This window comes from Staurois parvus, unplaced genomic scaffold (assembly GCF_062004578.1).
Source record: "Staurois parvus isolate SC_StPar_1 unplaced genomic scaffold, SC_StPar_1.0 ptg000565l, whole genome shotgun sequence".
NCBI lineage: Eukaryota > Metazoa > Chordata > Amphibia > Anura > Ranidae > Staurois > Staurois parvus.
Genome location: NW_028318361.1, coordinates 322,831 through 342,472, shown reverse-complemented (window position 1 = coordinate 342,472; position 19,642 = coordinate 322,831). Strand labels below are relative to the sequence as shown.

The 19,642-nt window shown below is 40.8% G+C and overlaps 1 protein-coding gene across 1 annotated transcript; it reads left to right on the top strand.

Annotated features, from left to right (window-relative positions):
- Window positions 1-2,032: 2,032 nt before the first annotated feature.
- Window positions 2,033-18,984, top strand: LOC149450679 (uromodulin-like). The gene is made up of 10 exons (XM_089691620.1): window positions 2,033-2,186; window positions 4,070-4,129; window positions 5,015-5,116; window positions 6,789-7,003; window positions 9,795-9,949; window positions 12,009-12,248; window positions 13,285-13,438; window positions 14,998-15,064; window positions 15,572-15,610; window positions 18,536-18,984. Exons 2-10 carry the CDS (start codon window positions 4,084-4,086, stop codon window positions 18,598-18,600), a joined length of 1,083 nt encoding a protein of 360 aa, XP_089547746.1. The 5' UTR covers window positions 2,033-2,186; window positions 4,070-4,083; the 3' UTR covers window positions 18,601-18,984.
- Window positions 18,985-19,642: the final 658 nt, after the last annotated feature.

Genomic DNA, 19,642 nt, shown 5'->3' with positions numbered 1-19,642 from the left:
CTATTTTGCCTAGTGGTAGCGCCAGCCCTACTTCCATCTACTCTCATCCAGATCCTACTCATTACTGACCTTTTGGCTTATTTTTGATCGACTACTCTTCTGCTTGTTCCTTTCTGCTTCATCTGCTACCTGACCCCTGCTTGATCTCTTCCTGTTGGGGCAAACCAGAGGGTCGTGACCTGGCATTAGCATGAAGTGAAAGTGAAACCCATCCCCACCATCAGGAGCTCTGGTGAAGACTGGCTTGTACTTAGACCCCAGCCTGTGTTATTGCTAGGGGGATCTGCTTGTGAATTCACCCATCTGACTACTGTGTGAACCTCTCTACTGCTACATCCACTGGCCTTCAAGACTAATCCCAGACCATGACAGTCTGGGTCCCTCACTGGTGCCATTCCGAAAGGGAGAGTGTGGTAACGTCTTCTCATTGCGCTGTCTTCTGGATCACGAGAGATCCCCACCACTGGAAAGACATTGTCTATGTCCATACAGTGATGTGGGTACATGAAGATGGACCTTCTTACCCTGCTGTAGGAAAAATCAAAGACTCAAGACCAGACAAGATACCATAGATTTAGGTTTGTAAAAGGAGCTTTTAGATAGCCTATGTTCCTAAACCAGGGGGAGGTGTTCCATAATTCACAGAGGCTTGAGATAAGACTGCAGGGTGCACAGAGCACTTTTTTTCCAACCTAATTGTATATTTTAAAGACCCAAAGTAGAATTATTGTATAGAGTATAACAGGTAAATTGGTAGAGAAAGGTACCACATCCGAAAATGTACAAGAATCACGTAATGTCATTTGTAAAGGACTGAGGGTGTTAGATAGGAAACTTGGATGGGAGCTGGAGAGACATTCAATCTCACCTGTCCTTGTGTAGTGGTTTTACAGGTGCCACACCCCTATTTAATCAGAAAAAAGCAAAGACCCTAACAGAGGAAAAACTTATGGGGCTTTTCAAGGCACCATACCATAAAGTATGGTATATGTTATGGTGCCTTGCAAAGCCCCATTAGTTTTTCCTCTGTTAGGGTCTTTGCTTTAAACTGAGGGTGCTTACAATGTAGTTCTTTCCACATTGGTGATCCAATGGAATTGGAGCTCCTAGGTATTTTGTAAGTGGATAGAGGAAGTATGGACACATTCAGGGATCCAACAAGAGAGATGTTATTATACCATACCTGTATAATAGGTTATCAAAGGGGATATTTTGAAGGGTGGTCTTAGATTTTCATCATTAGCTAGAAGTTCCAGTATTTCGCTCTTTCCTTTGGTGCCTCTCTATGCTCCGGTGGGAGGTTTTATGGTCTTATCAGTGGTGTAATTGGCTGGCAAGCAATCACCATGCATACACTGCCAATACACTTCTGAGAAAGTAAAAATTCTTGTGAAATATGTTGAGTCGTCCCATTCCACTAGATCACCAGCACAATGATAGGGAAATAGCTACATTGTGACACATTTGTGTATCATAGTAAATCTAATCATCTTTAGGTGGTATGTGGGATGCAGTATATGGAAGTCTAGCACCATCAGTATAGTCAGTCCTTCGTATATGATCTTATGTGACTTTAGATCTATTTGTTGTACAATAAAATGGGTTTGTTTATACCTTTTGTTGGGGTTTGTTACCTCAAGAGCCTGATCTTCTGTTTTGTAAAGACTAAAAAGCAACAAATAGGAGAAGTTCCTTTCTAAGTTTATTTGCCTTTATAGTTTGTCGATAATAGATTTTTGGGCACTGAAAAAAAGTGTCCGAAATTGTGTTTTAAACAAATATTTAAAATGTTGAAAGTTTATTTTTGTAATAGAACTTGCTGACGTTTCATACCAGCTATACGCATTAAATGCCTCCAGAAAAAATATTTCTGCCAATAAGAATTGTTTTAGAGTTATATCGAGACAGCTCGGGGCTAAATCCTGCCTGAGTGAGGCCCATGTACTCTAACGTCACCCAACCTTCTACGTTCTTCACAAGGTAGACGTATAGCATTCCATCTGGACCAATGAGTATATAAGAAGCTGAGAGATCGGTAATTGTCCACAGATCCCCTCCAACATCCAACTGCCTCTCCTAAAGGTAGCAAAGCTCAACCGACAACGAACTTTGCGCACTTGTTGGAAGATCATCAAGTTGCTGGAAGTTTCGTGAAGACCTGGGACGTTTGAAAACCACATTTATCGGTTAGTATACAATTCCTAAGTCATTTACAACTGATAGCCGACAATAAGGATACAATTGTCATTTTCTAAAGCTGTACAATCTCCATGATGGGAGGGGATGTCATGCGAGAACGATGGAGATTGCCATTGGTGACTCTGTATTTTCAGAATGCTGGTTGGTTATCAAGATAATTCACTGATCTGCGGCTTTGTAATTGCGCTACTTTATGTGAAGCAGCGTGATTTCAAAGTCGCATTCAGTGTGAACCAGAGCTCACCGTATTTCTCTAATGGTCTGAATCGTATTGTTTTTTCCTAGTAAATAAAAATAATGAATATTGTAACATATATGAATGTTTTTTCTTTCTTTGTATTTATTTTGTTTTACTTTGTATTTTGCTGTATTGCTCTACAGGTTTGAATCTTATTCTTTAGTTCACGTTATAAATTCTTCTTCTTCTTCTTAATAATAATAATAACAATGATAACTAGAAAAGCTACAATTTGTGGGGAAATTGTGTGAAGTGTTCTTGCCTCCACCTGTAGTCTACAACTGGAGTGGGCGGAGTAACTGGGTGGAGTAGCTTGAGTAACATTGTGTGGTTGGAGTGGCTGAAGTAACTGTGAAAAGGTTGGACGGGGCAGAGTAACTTTATGGAGTGCGCAGAGTAACTGTGTGGAGTGTTTGGAGTGAGTAAAGATAGTAAACATGACATTAACCAATTGATCATGGCAAGCTTGATAGAGTGAGAAATGCATTTCAACTTTTAATTATTTATATAGCACATCAAACTGTTGTAATTTAAAAAATTATAGATCCTACACCGAAGAGCTTTATATTGTGAGAATCACAAGACCCAGACCTACATTTTGCTGCATTGTATGTCTCTGAAATATTAAAAATTAAGGCACAGTCACAGTTTAGAAATTGCCCTTAAAATTTGAGGTGACTAGAGTGGAGTTTCAATGAATGTCAATGGGTGGCGTGAGTTTCAAACAAATGGTCATATTGTGAAAACTATCAGGACTATGGCTTAGCCGTGGACATTTTTAGTGGCCACAGGGATAGCTGAACATTTTGATATAAGATTTGTGTAGGGGGGCTCGCAAATGAGGGAGTGATGGCAGTTTAGAAATCATGTCCTGATTTTTCAGCTCACACTCTAGCTTTTGTCAGCTCACACTCTAGTTTTGAACATTCCACCATTCATTCCTATGGGACCAATTTCACCACAAAAATGCTGAAATTTCATGAACCATTCGGCGAAACATTCCACAAAGTAATAGCACACCAATCGGGAACAACCCGCACGTTTCGGTATATTACTATCTATGGAGTGTAAAAACTGTGGGAGGAGTTTGGGGGGTAAATTTGGCTCTAATAATCAGAATATATATGTGAGATAACAGGAAGTAGTCTTGCCATGCAGGAACACTTAATAATAATATATACATATATATGAAATAATTTCTTATCAAATATTGTTAGATCTTATATGTTATGTAGTCAACAAAAATAATGAATATTGTAAAATATATGGATGTTTGGTGTTTGTTTTTTCATTGTATTTATTTTGTTTTATTTTGGATTTTATTGTATTACTTTACTGGTTTGAATCTTATTGTATATTTCTAGTTATAAATTTATATATATATAATTTTTTCAGTTAAAATTTTGGTAAGTCTAGTATGTTACATAGTCAATAAAGATAATGAATATTGTAGCATATATGGACATTATTTTTTCTGTTGTATTTATTTTGGGTTTTTCTGTATAAAACTATATATAAAATAAAGCAAACTCTGCAGGACTTGTTTCTTTTTCTTTCTGTTTTTTCTTTTTTTTCTGATTTTTGCTGAATCACAAACAGAATTTGGTTGCTCATACTGGATGTATTTTCCAGGGTCCCTGATAACCATGAAGACAACACTGCTGCTCTCTGTATTGTGCGCTGCCATGGCGGGTGAGTGAAGTTGATGTCCTTTTCTCCTATAATAACACATCTGGAATACAGAGACAGCGATAGTTCCCAGAAATTAGATGGCACAATTGGGGAAGGGCAGATGGACAGAGAAAGAGTGAGGGAGATCAATTCTCTGATTTAAATTTATCTAAACTAAATCTAAATAATAATGTAATATATTGCAGCTTGCTGGTTCTTAGTGGTGGCTGCATTAGTTTTCTTTTTTTAGACTTTTTTGTGAATGTTTTCACTTGGTGATCCTGCCAGCCTCCATGTAACATCTCCCACTCTCCATATTGTATCTATGAACAAGCAGTGCCATAGGACTACAAAATCCTTCCCCCTTTCCTGATCTGTGTAAGATAGGAGGAAGGGGCAATAAACTGACCTAACAGGACTGATAACCCTGTATGAGATAAGACTGCAGAGTCCACAGGAGAGCATTGGATTTCTGGCAGGATCAACAGATAACAAAACAGATTAGGAATGAATGGCAGCCCCGCGTATCTGCTGAATATCAGCGTGGTTTGCCTGAGGGTGCAGGAATGCGTGTGATTTACACAAATTCCGGCACCTACATATATGTAAACCTCGCCTTATTCAGGAACACGAGTGACTACAACGCAGGGAAGAGGGTTGTGGAGCACTTTGTTTATGAATTGTAACACTTTTGGTAGACGTTTGTATATTGGAACACTCGGGTACAAGTTGCAGCGGTTGGACAATCATTGGATTGCTGTGGAGAACTTTGAAACAAACTAGACATTATCGCTGATTTATTTGAACTGTTGTGATCCTTGTGTCACATAGTAGCTTGATATGAGACCTGTTTAGACTTCCACACAGGAACACGGGGCGCACTTTAATGTATTTCTGTCTCTCCAGTGGCTGCGTCTCAATCCTGTGACAGTGCTACCTGTGCTGATGATGAGTATTGTAAAAATAATACTACCTGCGTGTGCAATACAACTCTCTATAAAGATTCAGGTATGGTATGATATAATATAGTCAGAATGGGTGCCTTATGAAATCAAATATTGAATTTATGAAATAAAATGTATTTCTATGAATAAACCATATGAGGTGCATGTAGCACACATTAAATAGTGGGAAGGTGCAATGGTCACTTTACATCAGGATTCTAAATGAACCCCAATGGAGTGCCCTGGTGTGAATGAGCCCCCCGACTTCCTGAACATGAATGGTGGATAGTACAGGAATAATCTGACTGTCTGCAGATAAACATACAAACTGGGATTGCTGTGTGTAATATGGAGTCAGGAGACCATAGCAAGACCCAACTGAAGTCGACTTATCGTGTTCCCAAAGAAACAATCACTGTTTGCACCCAGATATGAGGCTTAGGGAGGTCTGTATCGGGGAAATCACGAATAGAGTCTTCAGCTTCTGAAGGACTCCGGTGTGCCAGACTATACCAGACATTGCATGGGGTTACTTGAGCAAAGTCTGCCTCTGATAAGTCTGCTCTTGTTTCTTCACTCCCGATGAATGATAGGTCTGATGGGGGACAGATGATATATACAAAAGGTGGGGTCTCCCTGGAGATATCAATGATCATCTATGGACATGACCAACACTGGGATCCAAATGCCTGAAAAGCCAAGCTACTTGACTTGTTCAGACAGAATCCTAAGCTCTACTGACCACCAATGTAAAGGTTCTACACTAACCACCAATGTAAGGGAACACTACACTAACCACCAATGTAAGGGGGCTCTACACTGACCACCAATGTAAGGGGACACTACACTAACCACCAATGTAAGGGGGCTCTACACTGACCACCAATGTAAGGGGACACTACACTGACTAACACTGACCACCAATGTAAGGGGCACTACGTTGACCACCACTGTAAGAGGGGCTCTACACTAACCACCAATATAAGGAAGCATTACACTGACCACCAATGTAAGGGGGCACTACATTGACCACCAATGTAAGGGGGCACTACATTGACCACCAATGTAAGGAGGCACTACACTGACCATCAATGTAAGGAGGCACTACACTGACCACCAATGTAAGGGAATACTACACTGACCCCCAATGTAAGGAGACATTACACTGACCACCAATGTAACAATAGATCCCCAACCATTAACAGTAGCTCTCCCCAGCAAAAATGGACAGACACTCAAAATAGATGTCTTCTAGCAACAATAGATCCCAAGCACCCAGCAACAACAGACCCCTCTCAACAGTAGATCCTGTCCAGCAACAATTCCCCCCCCCCCACAATAATAGATCCCCCACCAACAACAATAGACCACCCAGCAGCCAGCATTAATAGACCCACCAGCACACCCCAGCACCCCTTGCCATTACATAAATTCAGTGCTGGAGGTGCCGGATTGGCGTTTCCCCACTGAAAAAAAGCCCTGGTAGGCACTACACTGACCACCAATGTATGGAAAGTTGGTGCATTGACTATGAACAGTCTGTACTGTATGTAAACTGGAAGTTTAATTTCTCTTTAACTCCTTGACTCTATTGCTGCTTTCTCCCCAGTCCCTGGTCACTCTGCCACCCTAAAGTGGGTATATATAGAAACCCCCTATAGTGTATAATGTACATCAAGTATGTCACCGTCACCTTCTCATCTCAGAAATACTGAATTAATTTACTCTTTTTACAGGAAGCAAACCATCTCCAAATTTGACTTGTGATGGAGGATTTTTCAATATTCAAGTGTCAAAATGTTGGTTGGAAGCACATGGTTATAATACATCTGATATAAGGCTGAACGACACCAACTCCAAGTGTTGGGCAGTAAGGGAGATTGTGGGTGGAATATCGCAGATGGCCATTCATAGTCCATTGACAAAATATGTCTGTGACACTGATACTGTGGTAAGTTCTCCTGACTCGGTCTGACTGTTTACTATACAAGAGAAGTAAAAACAGATACATTAAAGTATATTTGGACAAAAATATTCTGTTTTAGGATGTTAATGGAATAGAGAAAACGTAGAGCCCTTGTTATGTTATTCTTTTGTCTTTGTTCTCAGAAGAATGTTTTACTTTCTATATATTTTTGCTACTTAGTCTTGTAAGAAAAGAAATGACAAACAAATACTTTTGTTATATGCCCCAGGCTCAACAGAACACATTATGATTGCACTATAAGCCTAAGAATTTTTTTGTTACCCCAATGCCCTGATGAAGTTACACCCCCCCCACCCATATACATACCTGGTGTCCCTGGTCATTTCCACCGGGTCCTCCAAGTCTGCACCCTTCCCCGATCTTCCTGTTTGTAGAGGAGATAGTGAGGGAAGGGGTGTGTTTGGCTCCTGCATCTGCATGGGAGGAGGGAGCAGGGGCGTGGCTTGCTGGGCGCTGTGTGTTTGAAAAGACGCACACAGCCCCAGCTGGGGGCCCACATACATGGATGTCTCTTTAGCAGCAGGCTAGTTAAAAGAGACATGCAAAAGGATGAGCTGAATTCCAGGCAGATATAAAAGACACAAATAACACAGCTCTGTATTTATTTACATCATTAAATGTATTTTTTTAATACAGTCAGTATAAGTACCTCCATGTGATCTGGTTTCAGCCTCGTGCAGTCCCTGTTCAACTGGGAGAAAGAGAAGCAGCACAAGTAGCTAGTTAGTTCATGTGCTGACAAAGATTATGTTGATAGGAGGAGAGAGCAGAGTGACAGAGAGATGAGCTCATCAGTCCTCTGCTTCTCTTATTACTGTACAGTCACAGGCTGGGGGTTTGGGGTCCAAAGGGACCTGGGCTCAGAGAAAGTGGATTGATACTGGCCATCAGAGTGAGCACATAAATTGGCAAAAAAAAAAAAATCCACAGGAGGAATCTCTGAACTGAAGTTGAATTTTGCATGCATTTTGTTATTTTATCTTTGGGGTATTTATATTTTTATATATATTTTTTACAATGGAGTTTATTGATAGTATCAAGTCATCAGATGAATCCAAGGATAGAAATATCAGTGAAGAGGAATAAACATACAGTTCCTCTAGGTAACATAAAGCATAATAAATGCACTGAGTTACAGAAGCAAACAAGAAATGTGATTACAATGTGTAATGAAATGATAAGATACATAACAAAGTGCAGTATTGATTAGCATATGAAGATCTCGGATTCATCAGTAGAAAAGGAGAAAATGGGGGCGACCATTGGGTGGTAGAAGGTCACACCCCGGGAAATGTCATAGAGCCACGTCCCAAGTGTTTTCCACACAGCTTGGATATTCCCCACCCTCTGAAAGAAGTAAACTGTATCCTCTATCCATCTCCCGGATGGGAGAGCTGCCTAAGCGGGGGGACGTTTCTAAACTCCCCCTGCATCCAGTGCCTGTGCACACTCCCTGGGAACGCGTGACACCGCATTCGGTGCCTACTTTGTCCTCCGGACACAGCGGAACACCGATCGCTGTACGGGACCCTCTGTGTGAGGTCCAGATTCATGTGATCACTGATTGGCCAATCAGTGATCATATGAATAGTAGTAAACAAGATGCCACTTCCTGACATCATTGCTTATTACTATGATCACAGAGGTCACATGGTACAGGCCGTGACACGCTGTGACCAATCACAGCTCACACATTATTTCTCAATGGCTGCAGGAATGCAGCCAGAGAGGAGAAATTATTGCATTTACAGCCTTTATGGGTGTAAAAGCAATCAATGTAAAAAAAGAAAAAAAAATCTTCATCACCCCCCACAATTAGTACAGTGTCACTATGGTGACATTGCACTGCTAGGGTGACAGTATGTAACCCCCCACCCCATAAATAATAATATAAAAGAAATAAAATAAAAATGTAAAAAACATTTGAAAAATTTTAATTTTTGGTTATAAACTAATTTGTTTTTTTTTTGGTTTGCTAAAAAGATAGCTGAATACATTTTGGCCAAGATTTATGAAGAAAGATTATTGATTTGCAAAATTTTATAAGAAAAACACTTTTTTTCCAAATTTTTGGTCTCTTTCATTTATATAGCAAACAAAATAAAAATCCCAGCGGTGAATAAATACCACCAAAATAAAGTTTTATCTGTCTCAAAAAAAGCCTATGGGTACAGTGTTGCATGACCGCGCAATTGTCAACCAAAGCACTGAAAGCTGAAAATTGTCCTGGACAGGAAGGGGGTGAGAGTGTCAGGACTTGAAGGGGTTAATAAAGCAACATTGTTTTTGTTCTTTGTGTACGGAGTTTATGTTCCTAAAAGGTCCATTAGGTTCTCATGAATCTGTAAGTAAACATGAAGACAGCGTACAAAGCATTATGCGGAACCCCATGAGAGAAGTGAGGATACGCCAATCCTTTGGGCCCAAAATGGGTCCAGCGATTATACAAAACGCTTCAGGTTCCAAAAAAAAAAAAATATTCAGCTGAAGTATAGAATGAAAAAGAAGAGTAGATGAGGAGAAAGAAAAAGTTAAGGAAAACATAAAGGTTCCCGGGGGATCACGGTAGAAGGCGGGGTATTTATTTTTATCTGGTTGCTTTTGGCCGGAGTTCTGCTTTTACAAAACTGGAGACTTGCTTTTTGACTTGTCAGGGAATACACTGATATTAATAGTAACTATCTGTAAATGTGCAGATCACTGTATGGAGTTTTCTGACCTCGTCTAATGACTTATGTGCTTCCTCTCTCTACAGGTAAACAAAACCCATATCACATACACAAATCAGCTGAATATTTTTGCCAATACGGGTCCGATCATAACACAAAATGACGCTGCTATGAATGTCTCCTGCTCTTACCCGCTGTATATGAATATCACGCTTAATGTGACCCTGCACCCAATACTCGGGTAATTATTATTACACATTGTTGGTCTTTCAGAAATCTATGTTGGCCATCTCTTATGACATTGGATTCCATCATATACTCTTGTATGAGGTGCTTATAGTGGAGTTCCAGCTGAAAAAAAAATACAGACACTTACCTGTCCCTCAGTCCAGCGGTGTCCTCACCATGGCTGGTTTCACCGGTTGTCTTCTCTCCCTGCCGCCGGCATCTTCAGCGGAGTTCCAGCTGAAAAGAAAAAAAAAGTCAGCAGCTACAAAAACTTTAGCAGCTGACTGCAAACTCTTACCTGTCCTTTGGTCCAGCGATGTCCTCACCACGGTTGGTTTTTACCAACCGTCTTCTGCGCCGATCCCCCGAGAGCCAATTGGATATTCCTTGGATCAACTTTCCCGATAAATGTTAGTCCATACTCGTCTGTACGAATGAAGGGCGCACTCTCTTCATGCATTATCGTGGTGAAACACGAGTTCATTAAAATGCATAAATGTACATACTCACAAACCAAAAGAGATAAAAACAGAGACAAAGAGTCAGTGGTGACGGTCCCAAATGACGGGAGACCCTTGATGAGGTAGGCTGACGCGTTTCAGGAGACGTACTCCCTTCTTCAGAGCTCTCCTTTGGTTTGTGACTATGCACTTTTATGCATTTTAATAAACTCGTGTTTCACCGTGGTAATGCACGAAGAGAGTGCGCCATGTTCACCAGTTACAAGGTTTCCCGATCTTCCAAGGGCTGCACCTCAGTGAATGACAGTCACAGTACCCCTAGTCAGCATGAAGATATAAGCGCTGGTTTGGTTTTTTGGATACTCATCTATATGCTGCCATAATTGGTGTTTTTCTGTAGTTGCCCCACTTTGGCTCTAATGCAGGCCAGAAACGGGTCAAAACCGGGCCTTTTTTTATGAAAAAAAACCCCCATAAAATCGGCTGTTCGATCGGCCGACGTTACCACCAATGGTAAAAAAAATCGGTTGATTTTAGTCCCGTCTACGGCCGGCATTTAACCCCATAATTACTTCTGTCCCTTGCAGAGAGCTCCGCTATTATATTTTACATGAAAAAGTCTTGTGGTTGCAACAATGTATCCATTTGTATCCTTTTCGGATACACATTGTTTTATTTGGATACTAATAGATACATTGTTGCAAGACTTTTCATATAAAATATAATAGCGGACTGGAATTCTTCTTTTTCTTCTTCTTGCAGGTCACGGCTCATGCGCAGACTTTTTATCGGTAAAACGATCGGCCGATTTGCCCATCATTGGCGGGAAAATCGTCCGATCGTCAAAATCTGTCACAAATTTACCAACTTGACCAATAAAAAAATGTGCCAAAACCCCGAAAAACGGCCGACCAATTAACCCACTAACGGTGCGAAAATCGGCCAATTTTTTTTTCGGACAAAAAATCAGTCGATTTTTGACCCGTCTATAGCCTGCATTAGACTTATTACTGAGCAATCACATGACTACTTACTGCCCAGTTCTCAGTCTTCTCCAAGTGGAGAGAAGTGACTGTCAGTCATGTCCTCTCCGCTCTGCTCCTCCAGCACTCACAGAAGCATTGGTCAGGGGAGGGGGTGGGTGCAGCTGGCTCCAGATCTCAGTCGCATGCTGAGAGGCAGATCCAGCTGTCAGTCTGACAGTCAAATGGATCCTGACAATTTTGTCGGGATCCTTCCACAGCCTGTAGAGGCTGTGCCATGTCAGATGATAGCGGGCAATCTGGGTCACAGAAGAGTAAGTAAGTGCACTCCTGTGCCCCACAAGAGATGTACGGACGAAAACCATTTTTGGAATATTTCTCTTTCAAAGTATTTTTATTTTGTTTGCTTTATAAACATTCATTTTAACACCATTGTGGTGCTTTTTAAATTGTATATCAGATTAATGGCTTCCATCAGAATACACAGAGCTAAAGGAAATAGCTAATAGGTTTGTTCTTTATCCTCATTGCAAATAATGTCAGTTCTCTGTGTGATAACATAGACGCATGGCCACATACCTACAAGGGTTTCTTGGTAGGTGACCTTTGTCTTGTGTCTATTTTCCAGGAGCGCAGTAATAAACGGTCCTACAAATGGTACAAGTTATACAGCCGTAATGGCAGCCTTTACAGATAACACATATTCGGTCGGGCTCTTGGAAGAAGACACCGTGACTGTGGAAGATACTATTTACCTTTCTGTGAAAGTACCAGATCTGGATGCCAACACCTTCAGTCTCTCAGTGGTGAATATTTATGCCTCTCCTACCAACTCAAGCTCCCCCAAGTACTATCTTCTTCAGGACGGGTAAGTACACAGTATGCCGGTTAGCAATTCTATGTGGTCTTTGACTACAGAAATAATTCATTAAATGCCCAGAAAAAGATATCATATTAGGAGGTAGGTTGCTGTAGTGTTGCCAAGAAGTTCTGAACTAATCTGGTCAAACAACTTATTAAAGTGACATAATTAACATTTATTAACATTTATTTTTGCTTGATACAGGGGGGTTTATTTACTAAAGCTGGAGAGTCCAAAATCAGACTCACTTCTGCATAGAAACCAATCAGCTTCCAGGTTTCATTGCAAAGCTTCATTGAACAAGCTGAGGTTAGAAGCTGATTGGTTTCTATGCAGAAGGGAGTCTGATTTTGGACTCTCCAGCTTTAGTAAATAAACCCCAGTATGTTTTCCATTGAAGGGCTCATTCACACCACAATTGATGGGTTCCTTTGCTCAAGGCAGGCCCAATGCATTGACAATCCGTTGTTTATTACAAGTCCAGGTCACAGCAATGTGTTGGTGCGCATTGGAGGAAAATGGAGCATGCTGCAATTAAGCAGAGTGCAATACATGCAAATTGATGTATTTCATTCATCTCAATGGAGAATACATCAGGGAGAAAATCATGTAGGTGTGAATAGGTCTGAGGTGTGAAGAAATACTGGTCACAGAGCATGTAATCATTTCTTGTGTACGGCACAATGACTCCACCAATTAAAATGTGAATTGGGGACTTTAATTCTGAATAACAGGAACAATATAATGAACACATGCCTAGAACTGTTCAGTTATAAAATACATATAAAATAGGGAAGACATGCCATGTATTGTCCATCTATAATATATATATATATATATATCTGTAAATCTATATCGATAGATAGATAGATAGATAGATAGATAGATAGATAATAGATAGATAGATAGATAATAGATAGATACAGTATTTATATATTGAACATACCCCATACATTGATCAGCTCTATTAGTATGTACCAGTATTGTGTTCTAATCTATAGATTACAGTAACTGAAAGCTGATGAAAGGTTTCTGTATCCAGGTGCCCATCTAGCCAAATATCTGCTGACCAGCTAACAGTGGATAACAATGGAGTCGGCATTGAAGCTCTGTTTGCAATGAAAGTCTTCAAGATCACCAGTTCTAACACCGTCTATCTCTTTGCTGATCTTAGACTCTGCACTGATGATTGTGCGGTAAGACTCAACGTACACATAGAGGATGTTCTGTGATTTCTGTGCCTGAAGGAGCAGTCAGGGCTTCATTAGCCATACCCACATATTAGGAACCGGGGGTTTTCTTCAATGGGAATGCAGTTCTGGCACCTTCAGCACAGAATGTTTGTAAGGGCAAGGAGTGGTGGGAAGTAGAGGTCTTTTGTTGCTAAGGAGGTCAGTTGTTGCTGGGGGCAATATTGTTACGGGTTGGGGGGTCTATTGCTGTTGGGAAGGATCTATTGTTGTTGGGGGGTATTTACTTGTGGGGGGTCTATTGTTGTTGGTTGCTGACAGGTATACTGTTGCTAAAGGGTGTCTATTGTTGCTATGGTGGATCTATTGTTGATGGCTTTATTGTTGTAAAGGGAACTATTGTTGCTGGTTTGGATTTATTGTTGCTGGGATGATATTTTATTTGGGGGGGGGGGCTATTGTTGATGGCTGCAGGGGATCTATTTTACTGCTTTTTGTTATCATTAACATATTCCAAACAAATTTAGCAATACAAAATTATACTTTGTTCTGTGTCTTTTAAAAGGGGCGGTACTGGAAGGTCGGTATGGGGTGGAACTAAGGGACAGTACTTGGAGGTGGGTGGAGGGTGGACACACGGAGTGGCTTGGAAGGAGGGAGTTCTTGCACCTATTCTCTGGGAAAAAACTCCTGAAAGGAACAGTTTAGACAGGTACCAAGAATCCTACTAGCATGTTGGAGGAAATCCACACAAACATAACATGCAAACTCCATGCAGTTAGTGTTCTGGCTGGGAGTTTAAGATCCCCAGTGCTGCAAGGCAAAGAGTACTAATCATCAAGCTACTGCGCTGCCCAAATGTCCACATTTGGCTTTCTGATCGTTGCACAGCCTTATTAAGATGAATAGAGGTGTTTATGGACCAAAAATATATGAACACCAAGCATAAAGATACCAGTTTTCCTCCTGAATACCAGATCTGCTGCTGCTAACCAAGCGGGTAGAACATTGCTGTGTGTAAAGAGTATAGTAGCTGAAATAATGGCCAACTCCACACAAAAGTGGCAAATTAAGTTATATGCTGGCTTCTGATACTGAGATATCACCACCAGAATTCACAGTTCTGCCCATCTGCTGCAGCCATAACATGGGATGAGCTAGAGTTTGGCTCAAACCCAAGTCCATCCCTAACAAAGTTGATTGATGGCTTCATGCTTATCCCCAACAAAGACAATGGATGGTTTCATGCTCATTCCTAACAAAGACAATGGATGGTTTCATGCTCATTCCTAACAAAGACAATGGATGGTGTCATGCTGCCCCGATACAATGTATAATAAATAGGTGATTCCTATTACAGGGAAGTCTCACCATTGGAGTGATGGAAGAACCTGGTGCGCCCGCATCCTCCACTGTTTCCATTGTGGGGATAACACAGATAAAGGAACATGAAGGGGACGTTGTGACTTTAGCATAGCTGTGGTGTTTCTTTGATACAGTTTGCAGTTCCTTTATCGATTTCACTTGTCTGGAATTTCTGTTGAATTACTTTTATTTCCTTACAGACCTGCGGCTCCAGATCAGGTGTTTCCAAGAACATTGCAGGAAGAACCGGTATCTATCTGAATGCAGGTAAGTCATCTCAGGTTCAGTTTTGTTACAGTAATTTTCCGTGTTCCTTCAGTCACATATATTAAAGACAAACATATTTTTTGGGGTAATGTGGGAAAAGGGTTAAAGCTTTTGTCAAGTATTATCTGCTGTCTTTGTTCCCTTTGTGGGAATACCTCTCACTTCCCATTCTGTCTGACTCCTGTCACCTGACCAGGAAGAATGGAGAAATGTCCCAGAGGGGACAAATCAATAAAACTTGCAGAGATTCTAACCCTTCACTGTCATAATAAAAAAAAATGTTTTCTTGCTGAGTGTGTCCCGTATATTTAAAAGATAAAAAAGTGAACAAATTGCCCATTGTTTGGGTTTATTGTCGGGGCTTACAAATGCTTCAACGTCTACGGTGAACACAACCCAATTATTTCAGCCTCCAGTGAATGTGAATGTCATACGATATATCCAGAAGAATGAGTCTCAGCCCTGTTGAGATCTCCAATTAACAGAAATGTTTTTCTTTATTTCCAGCTGATAAGTCTTACGATATAGATGTCAGTTCTGCTAGCGGTAAGTAAACTCTTACATTGAGAATTCTCATTGTTTAAACATGTTCAACCCATTTACAGCAACAACACCCCTATACACTGGGGAAGGGCAGGTCGACCTCAACATCTATCCCCTGCATATATGCCCCACCCCCAGAGCTGTAACCGAGCTGTCACCAATATCCCACAGTCAACTACCGATAATCAGCAGTTGGTAGGATTGGCTCTGGATGATGTCAGCACTGAATCATCTAAACTAAACATCTAAGCTCATCAACTAAAGCTGAATTCCAGGAAATAATCTACATTTTCAGATGATTAACAGATAGGGGAGCCATAGTACCTGCCAACGGATTTGTAATTCTGTCTATGCATTCCTGAGATTTACACAACTCTGCCATGCAGCACAGCCATGAAGATGACGCCATTTTTACTGTTACACTTAGGAATACAATGGTGTCCTCTCCTCACCCCCAGTTGGGCAGTAGCACACTGATTAGGTCATCTACCCCTCCTCCTATCCGCATGCTCCTTGTAAATACTTCTGTGTGCAGCACATGATTAGTATTCTATCCTTTGTGCTGTTTCTTCCTCTCACTTTTATTTATTATTTTATTGCAGGTACTTATATAGCACCACCAATTTACACATATATTGTACATTCATATCAGCCCCGCCCTCAAGGAGCTTACAATCGAAGGTCCCTAACTCACATACCCACATACATACAAATACTAGGGCCGATTTAGCTCCCATTGTGTAGGTAGTATCGTGGTTGGGATTTGAACCAATGAACCCAGTGCTGCTAGGTTGAAGTTCTAACCACTTAGCCACTGTGCTGCTCTCACATTTAATCTCTACTGTACAGGGACGGCAAAAGGCCGATACCAGGTAACATCTAGGTACTTACACTGCTTGCATTAAAAAAATGCTCAGCAAAAATATTGTCTCCTTTTCAGCCTTTGCAGATTCCTTTTACTGGCCACAAAAAGAATTAACTCCTCCATAGAGATATGTCAAATTTCCCATTTCCCCCCATCTCACCTGTCTAATTCCAACACTGACTGAGAGCTTTGACCTATCCATATAATTCTATGCGTACAGTTAGTATTTATCTAAAAATGTTATTTTTTTTATAAAACTATAAAGTTAAAAGGTTGTTAGCAATGATTGAGACTTTCAATTAGAAAGAGACAGTCTGAAGGCAAACAGCTTCTGTTGTGCTGTCTTTGGAAAACACATATTGCTCCATGACACAAATATTGTATTAACATTTTTTTTTTGTGGTATTTAATGCTGTCCCCCACTAGACAGATTTTCCTTCACCTGTATTAAAATGTTACTGTTTTTGGTGGTATTTATTGTTTCCCCCCCACTAGACAGATTTCCCATCACTTCCTGTGTGGTCAACAGAACTACAGTGGAGGGGATCTCTGTATTAATGAGTACATCCAGCCATTTTTTTCTCAGCTTTAGAAATAGTTGGAAAGGATAAGGCTCCATTTTGGGCTTTTATTACCATCTTGGGATATGTTAGAGAAATTTCCCTTTGCTTACTGTCCCAGTGGCAACGGTTTTACCAAACCAGAAGTGAGAGCAAATCTCCAACAACAACACAGACAGAAATAATTTTTGTTTATTAAGTAGAGTATAGAAAGGTCAAAGTACCTGCCAGCTTTTTTATTGCTGTTTGGGTCCTTGTAGCAGATTTTCCCTCAATTCCTTTTTTTTAAAACCATTGTCACTTTGACGGTAAATGAGGGTAAATTTCTCTATATCAGTTAGACTGACAAGAGTTCGAATTCTATCTCTATTGTATCAAGATTTATAAAAATTTTGGTTGTACATACACTTTAAATTCCCATAGTCACAATCTGGTATAAAAGTTGGCTTTCTTCAGACTGCAACTAAATGAAAACTTAGGATTGAACAAAAGATCTTCCATAGGAAGGTGAAGCCCTTCCCAATCCATTCCTAATATCTCTTGTGTGATGTTATTGGAGGATGAAGCCCTTCCCGCTCCATTCCTAATATCTCTTGTGTGATGTTATTGGAGGATGAAGCCCTTCCCGCTCCATTCCTAATATCTCTTGTGTGATGTTATTGGAGGATGAAGCCCTTCCCGCTCCATTCCTAATATCTCTTATGTGATGTTATTGGAGGATGAAGCCCTTCCCTCTCCATTCCTAATATCTCTTATGTGATGTTATTGGAAGGTGAATGTCACGGTGTAAGGTCAGGTTCAGAGACCAGTTGCTATAGCAGTAAAAGGCTTACCTGGAACCAGCAGGATAGGTACACCAGCGGATCCCCCTGGGAATGACGCAGGCTCACCTGAGGTGCGGGGTCTAAGTATTAACCAGTATTCACCAGAGCTCCTAATGGTGGAGATGGATTGGGCTGCGTGTTAATACCAGGTCGCAGATCTCAGGATCACCCCACCAGGGAATGAGCAGACTGGGAACCAATAGCGGATCAACAGGTTAGGGATCAGACGAAAGCAGAGTCGGTCACAAGCCAAGGGTCGGTCACAAATGGTAGCAGATCAATCGTGGTCAGGAACAAGCCAAAGGTCAGTAGCGGAGGTGTAGACAGCAGCAGGAACAGTAGCAGGAATATTGGCTGGAAAGGCACAATAATCTGGCAAGGAGGAAGTCCAAGGACATGGCTTATATAGGAAGTTCATGGGAGGAGCAAGGAGTTCAAGGTTCAAGAGCAAACAAGGCACAAGGCAGGATTATCCAATAGATGAGGCAAAGTGTTGTCCAGCATCCCAGGTAGCTCAGTGAGTAGAGTTACTGCCTGACACAGTAGAAGTCCCAGGTTCAAGTCCAGGCCCTGACAGTGAAGCCCTTCCCGATCCATTCCTAATATCTCTTATGTGATGTTATTGGAAGATGACAACTCTTCCCGCTCCATTCCTAATATCTTCTCTGTGTTGTTCCAGAATTCTCCATGCCTTGGACTTTGTCTGCTCTGATCTCCTCCTGGATCCTGATGAAGCTGATGTAAAGTCTTCGAGCACCAACCATCCCGGGCACCATGAGGCTTTGTCGTAACGTCAACCCCAATGCTCTCGGCAGAGAGAAGTTATGAAGGAATCTTGTATCTATTTCATTTTCTGTGTATGCTATTGGCTGCATCATATATAACGCTACCTAGGATAACCTCGCCGCTATGCGCCCTGATTATTACTCATTTTGTACAGTGCCGATATTCTGCTCTTTTGGCTTAGAGGTGCCGGCTTTATATCTGAGCTATTTATTGTGTTGTATTTATTGTACGGCAAGAATGGTTAATGGAATGGACAATATATTAGATATTTTGTATCCCTGGTGAGCACAACCTGTACTTTTTACTGTTCTTTTACATATAATAAACTGCAAAGTAATGTAATTCAAGGTGTTTCTTTGCATTTATATTCAGTCATTGCAGGTGCTATGGTTAGGGAAAGGTGCCTCCTAAGGCATAGCTAACCCCAAAACCCAAAATGTAATATATTGCAGCTCACTGGCCCTTAGATTAGTGGTTGCATTTTTCTTTTTTTACAGGCATTTTCCCCCTTTTTATAATTTAAACTTTTATTTGATTTTCCAGTACAAAAAGAACAACACCTTTGCAAAATTTTTTTCACATATACATATTTCCATTTACTACAATATTACCCCCACCCACTCTTCCACCCTCCCCCCAACCTATTTAACCCATCCACATCCTCTTTCCTGAACTATATCTTCTCTCATATATATCTATCTATCTCTGATACTGCTCTCTCTCAGATTCTCAATTAAGGCTCTCTCCTGACTTCTAATTTTCCCCCTCAATTCCGACCAGTTCCATATATTTTTCAGAGGTTTTACATTTCATCCGACTGCACCACATTTTCCTGAATTTTTTCCATTTTATGCTTCTCCATGTGACATAGATATTTTCAACTCTATTTATCCATTCGTTAATTCTTGGTGCTTCAGCAACCTGCCAGAACTTGGCAATCAAACCCTTAGCTGCCCTAATTAAGTGATAAAGTACCCTATTTTTATATAATTTCGCTGAT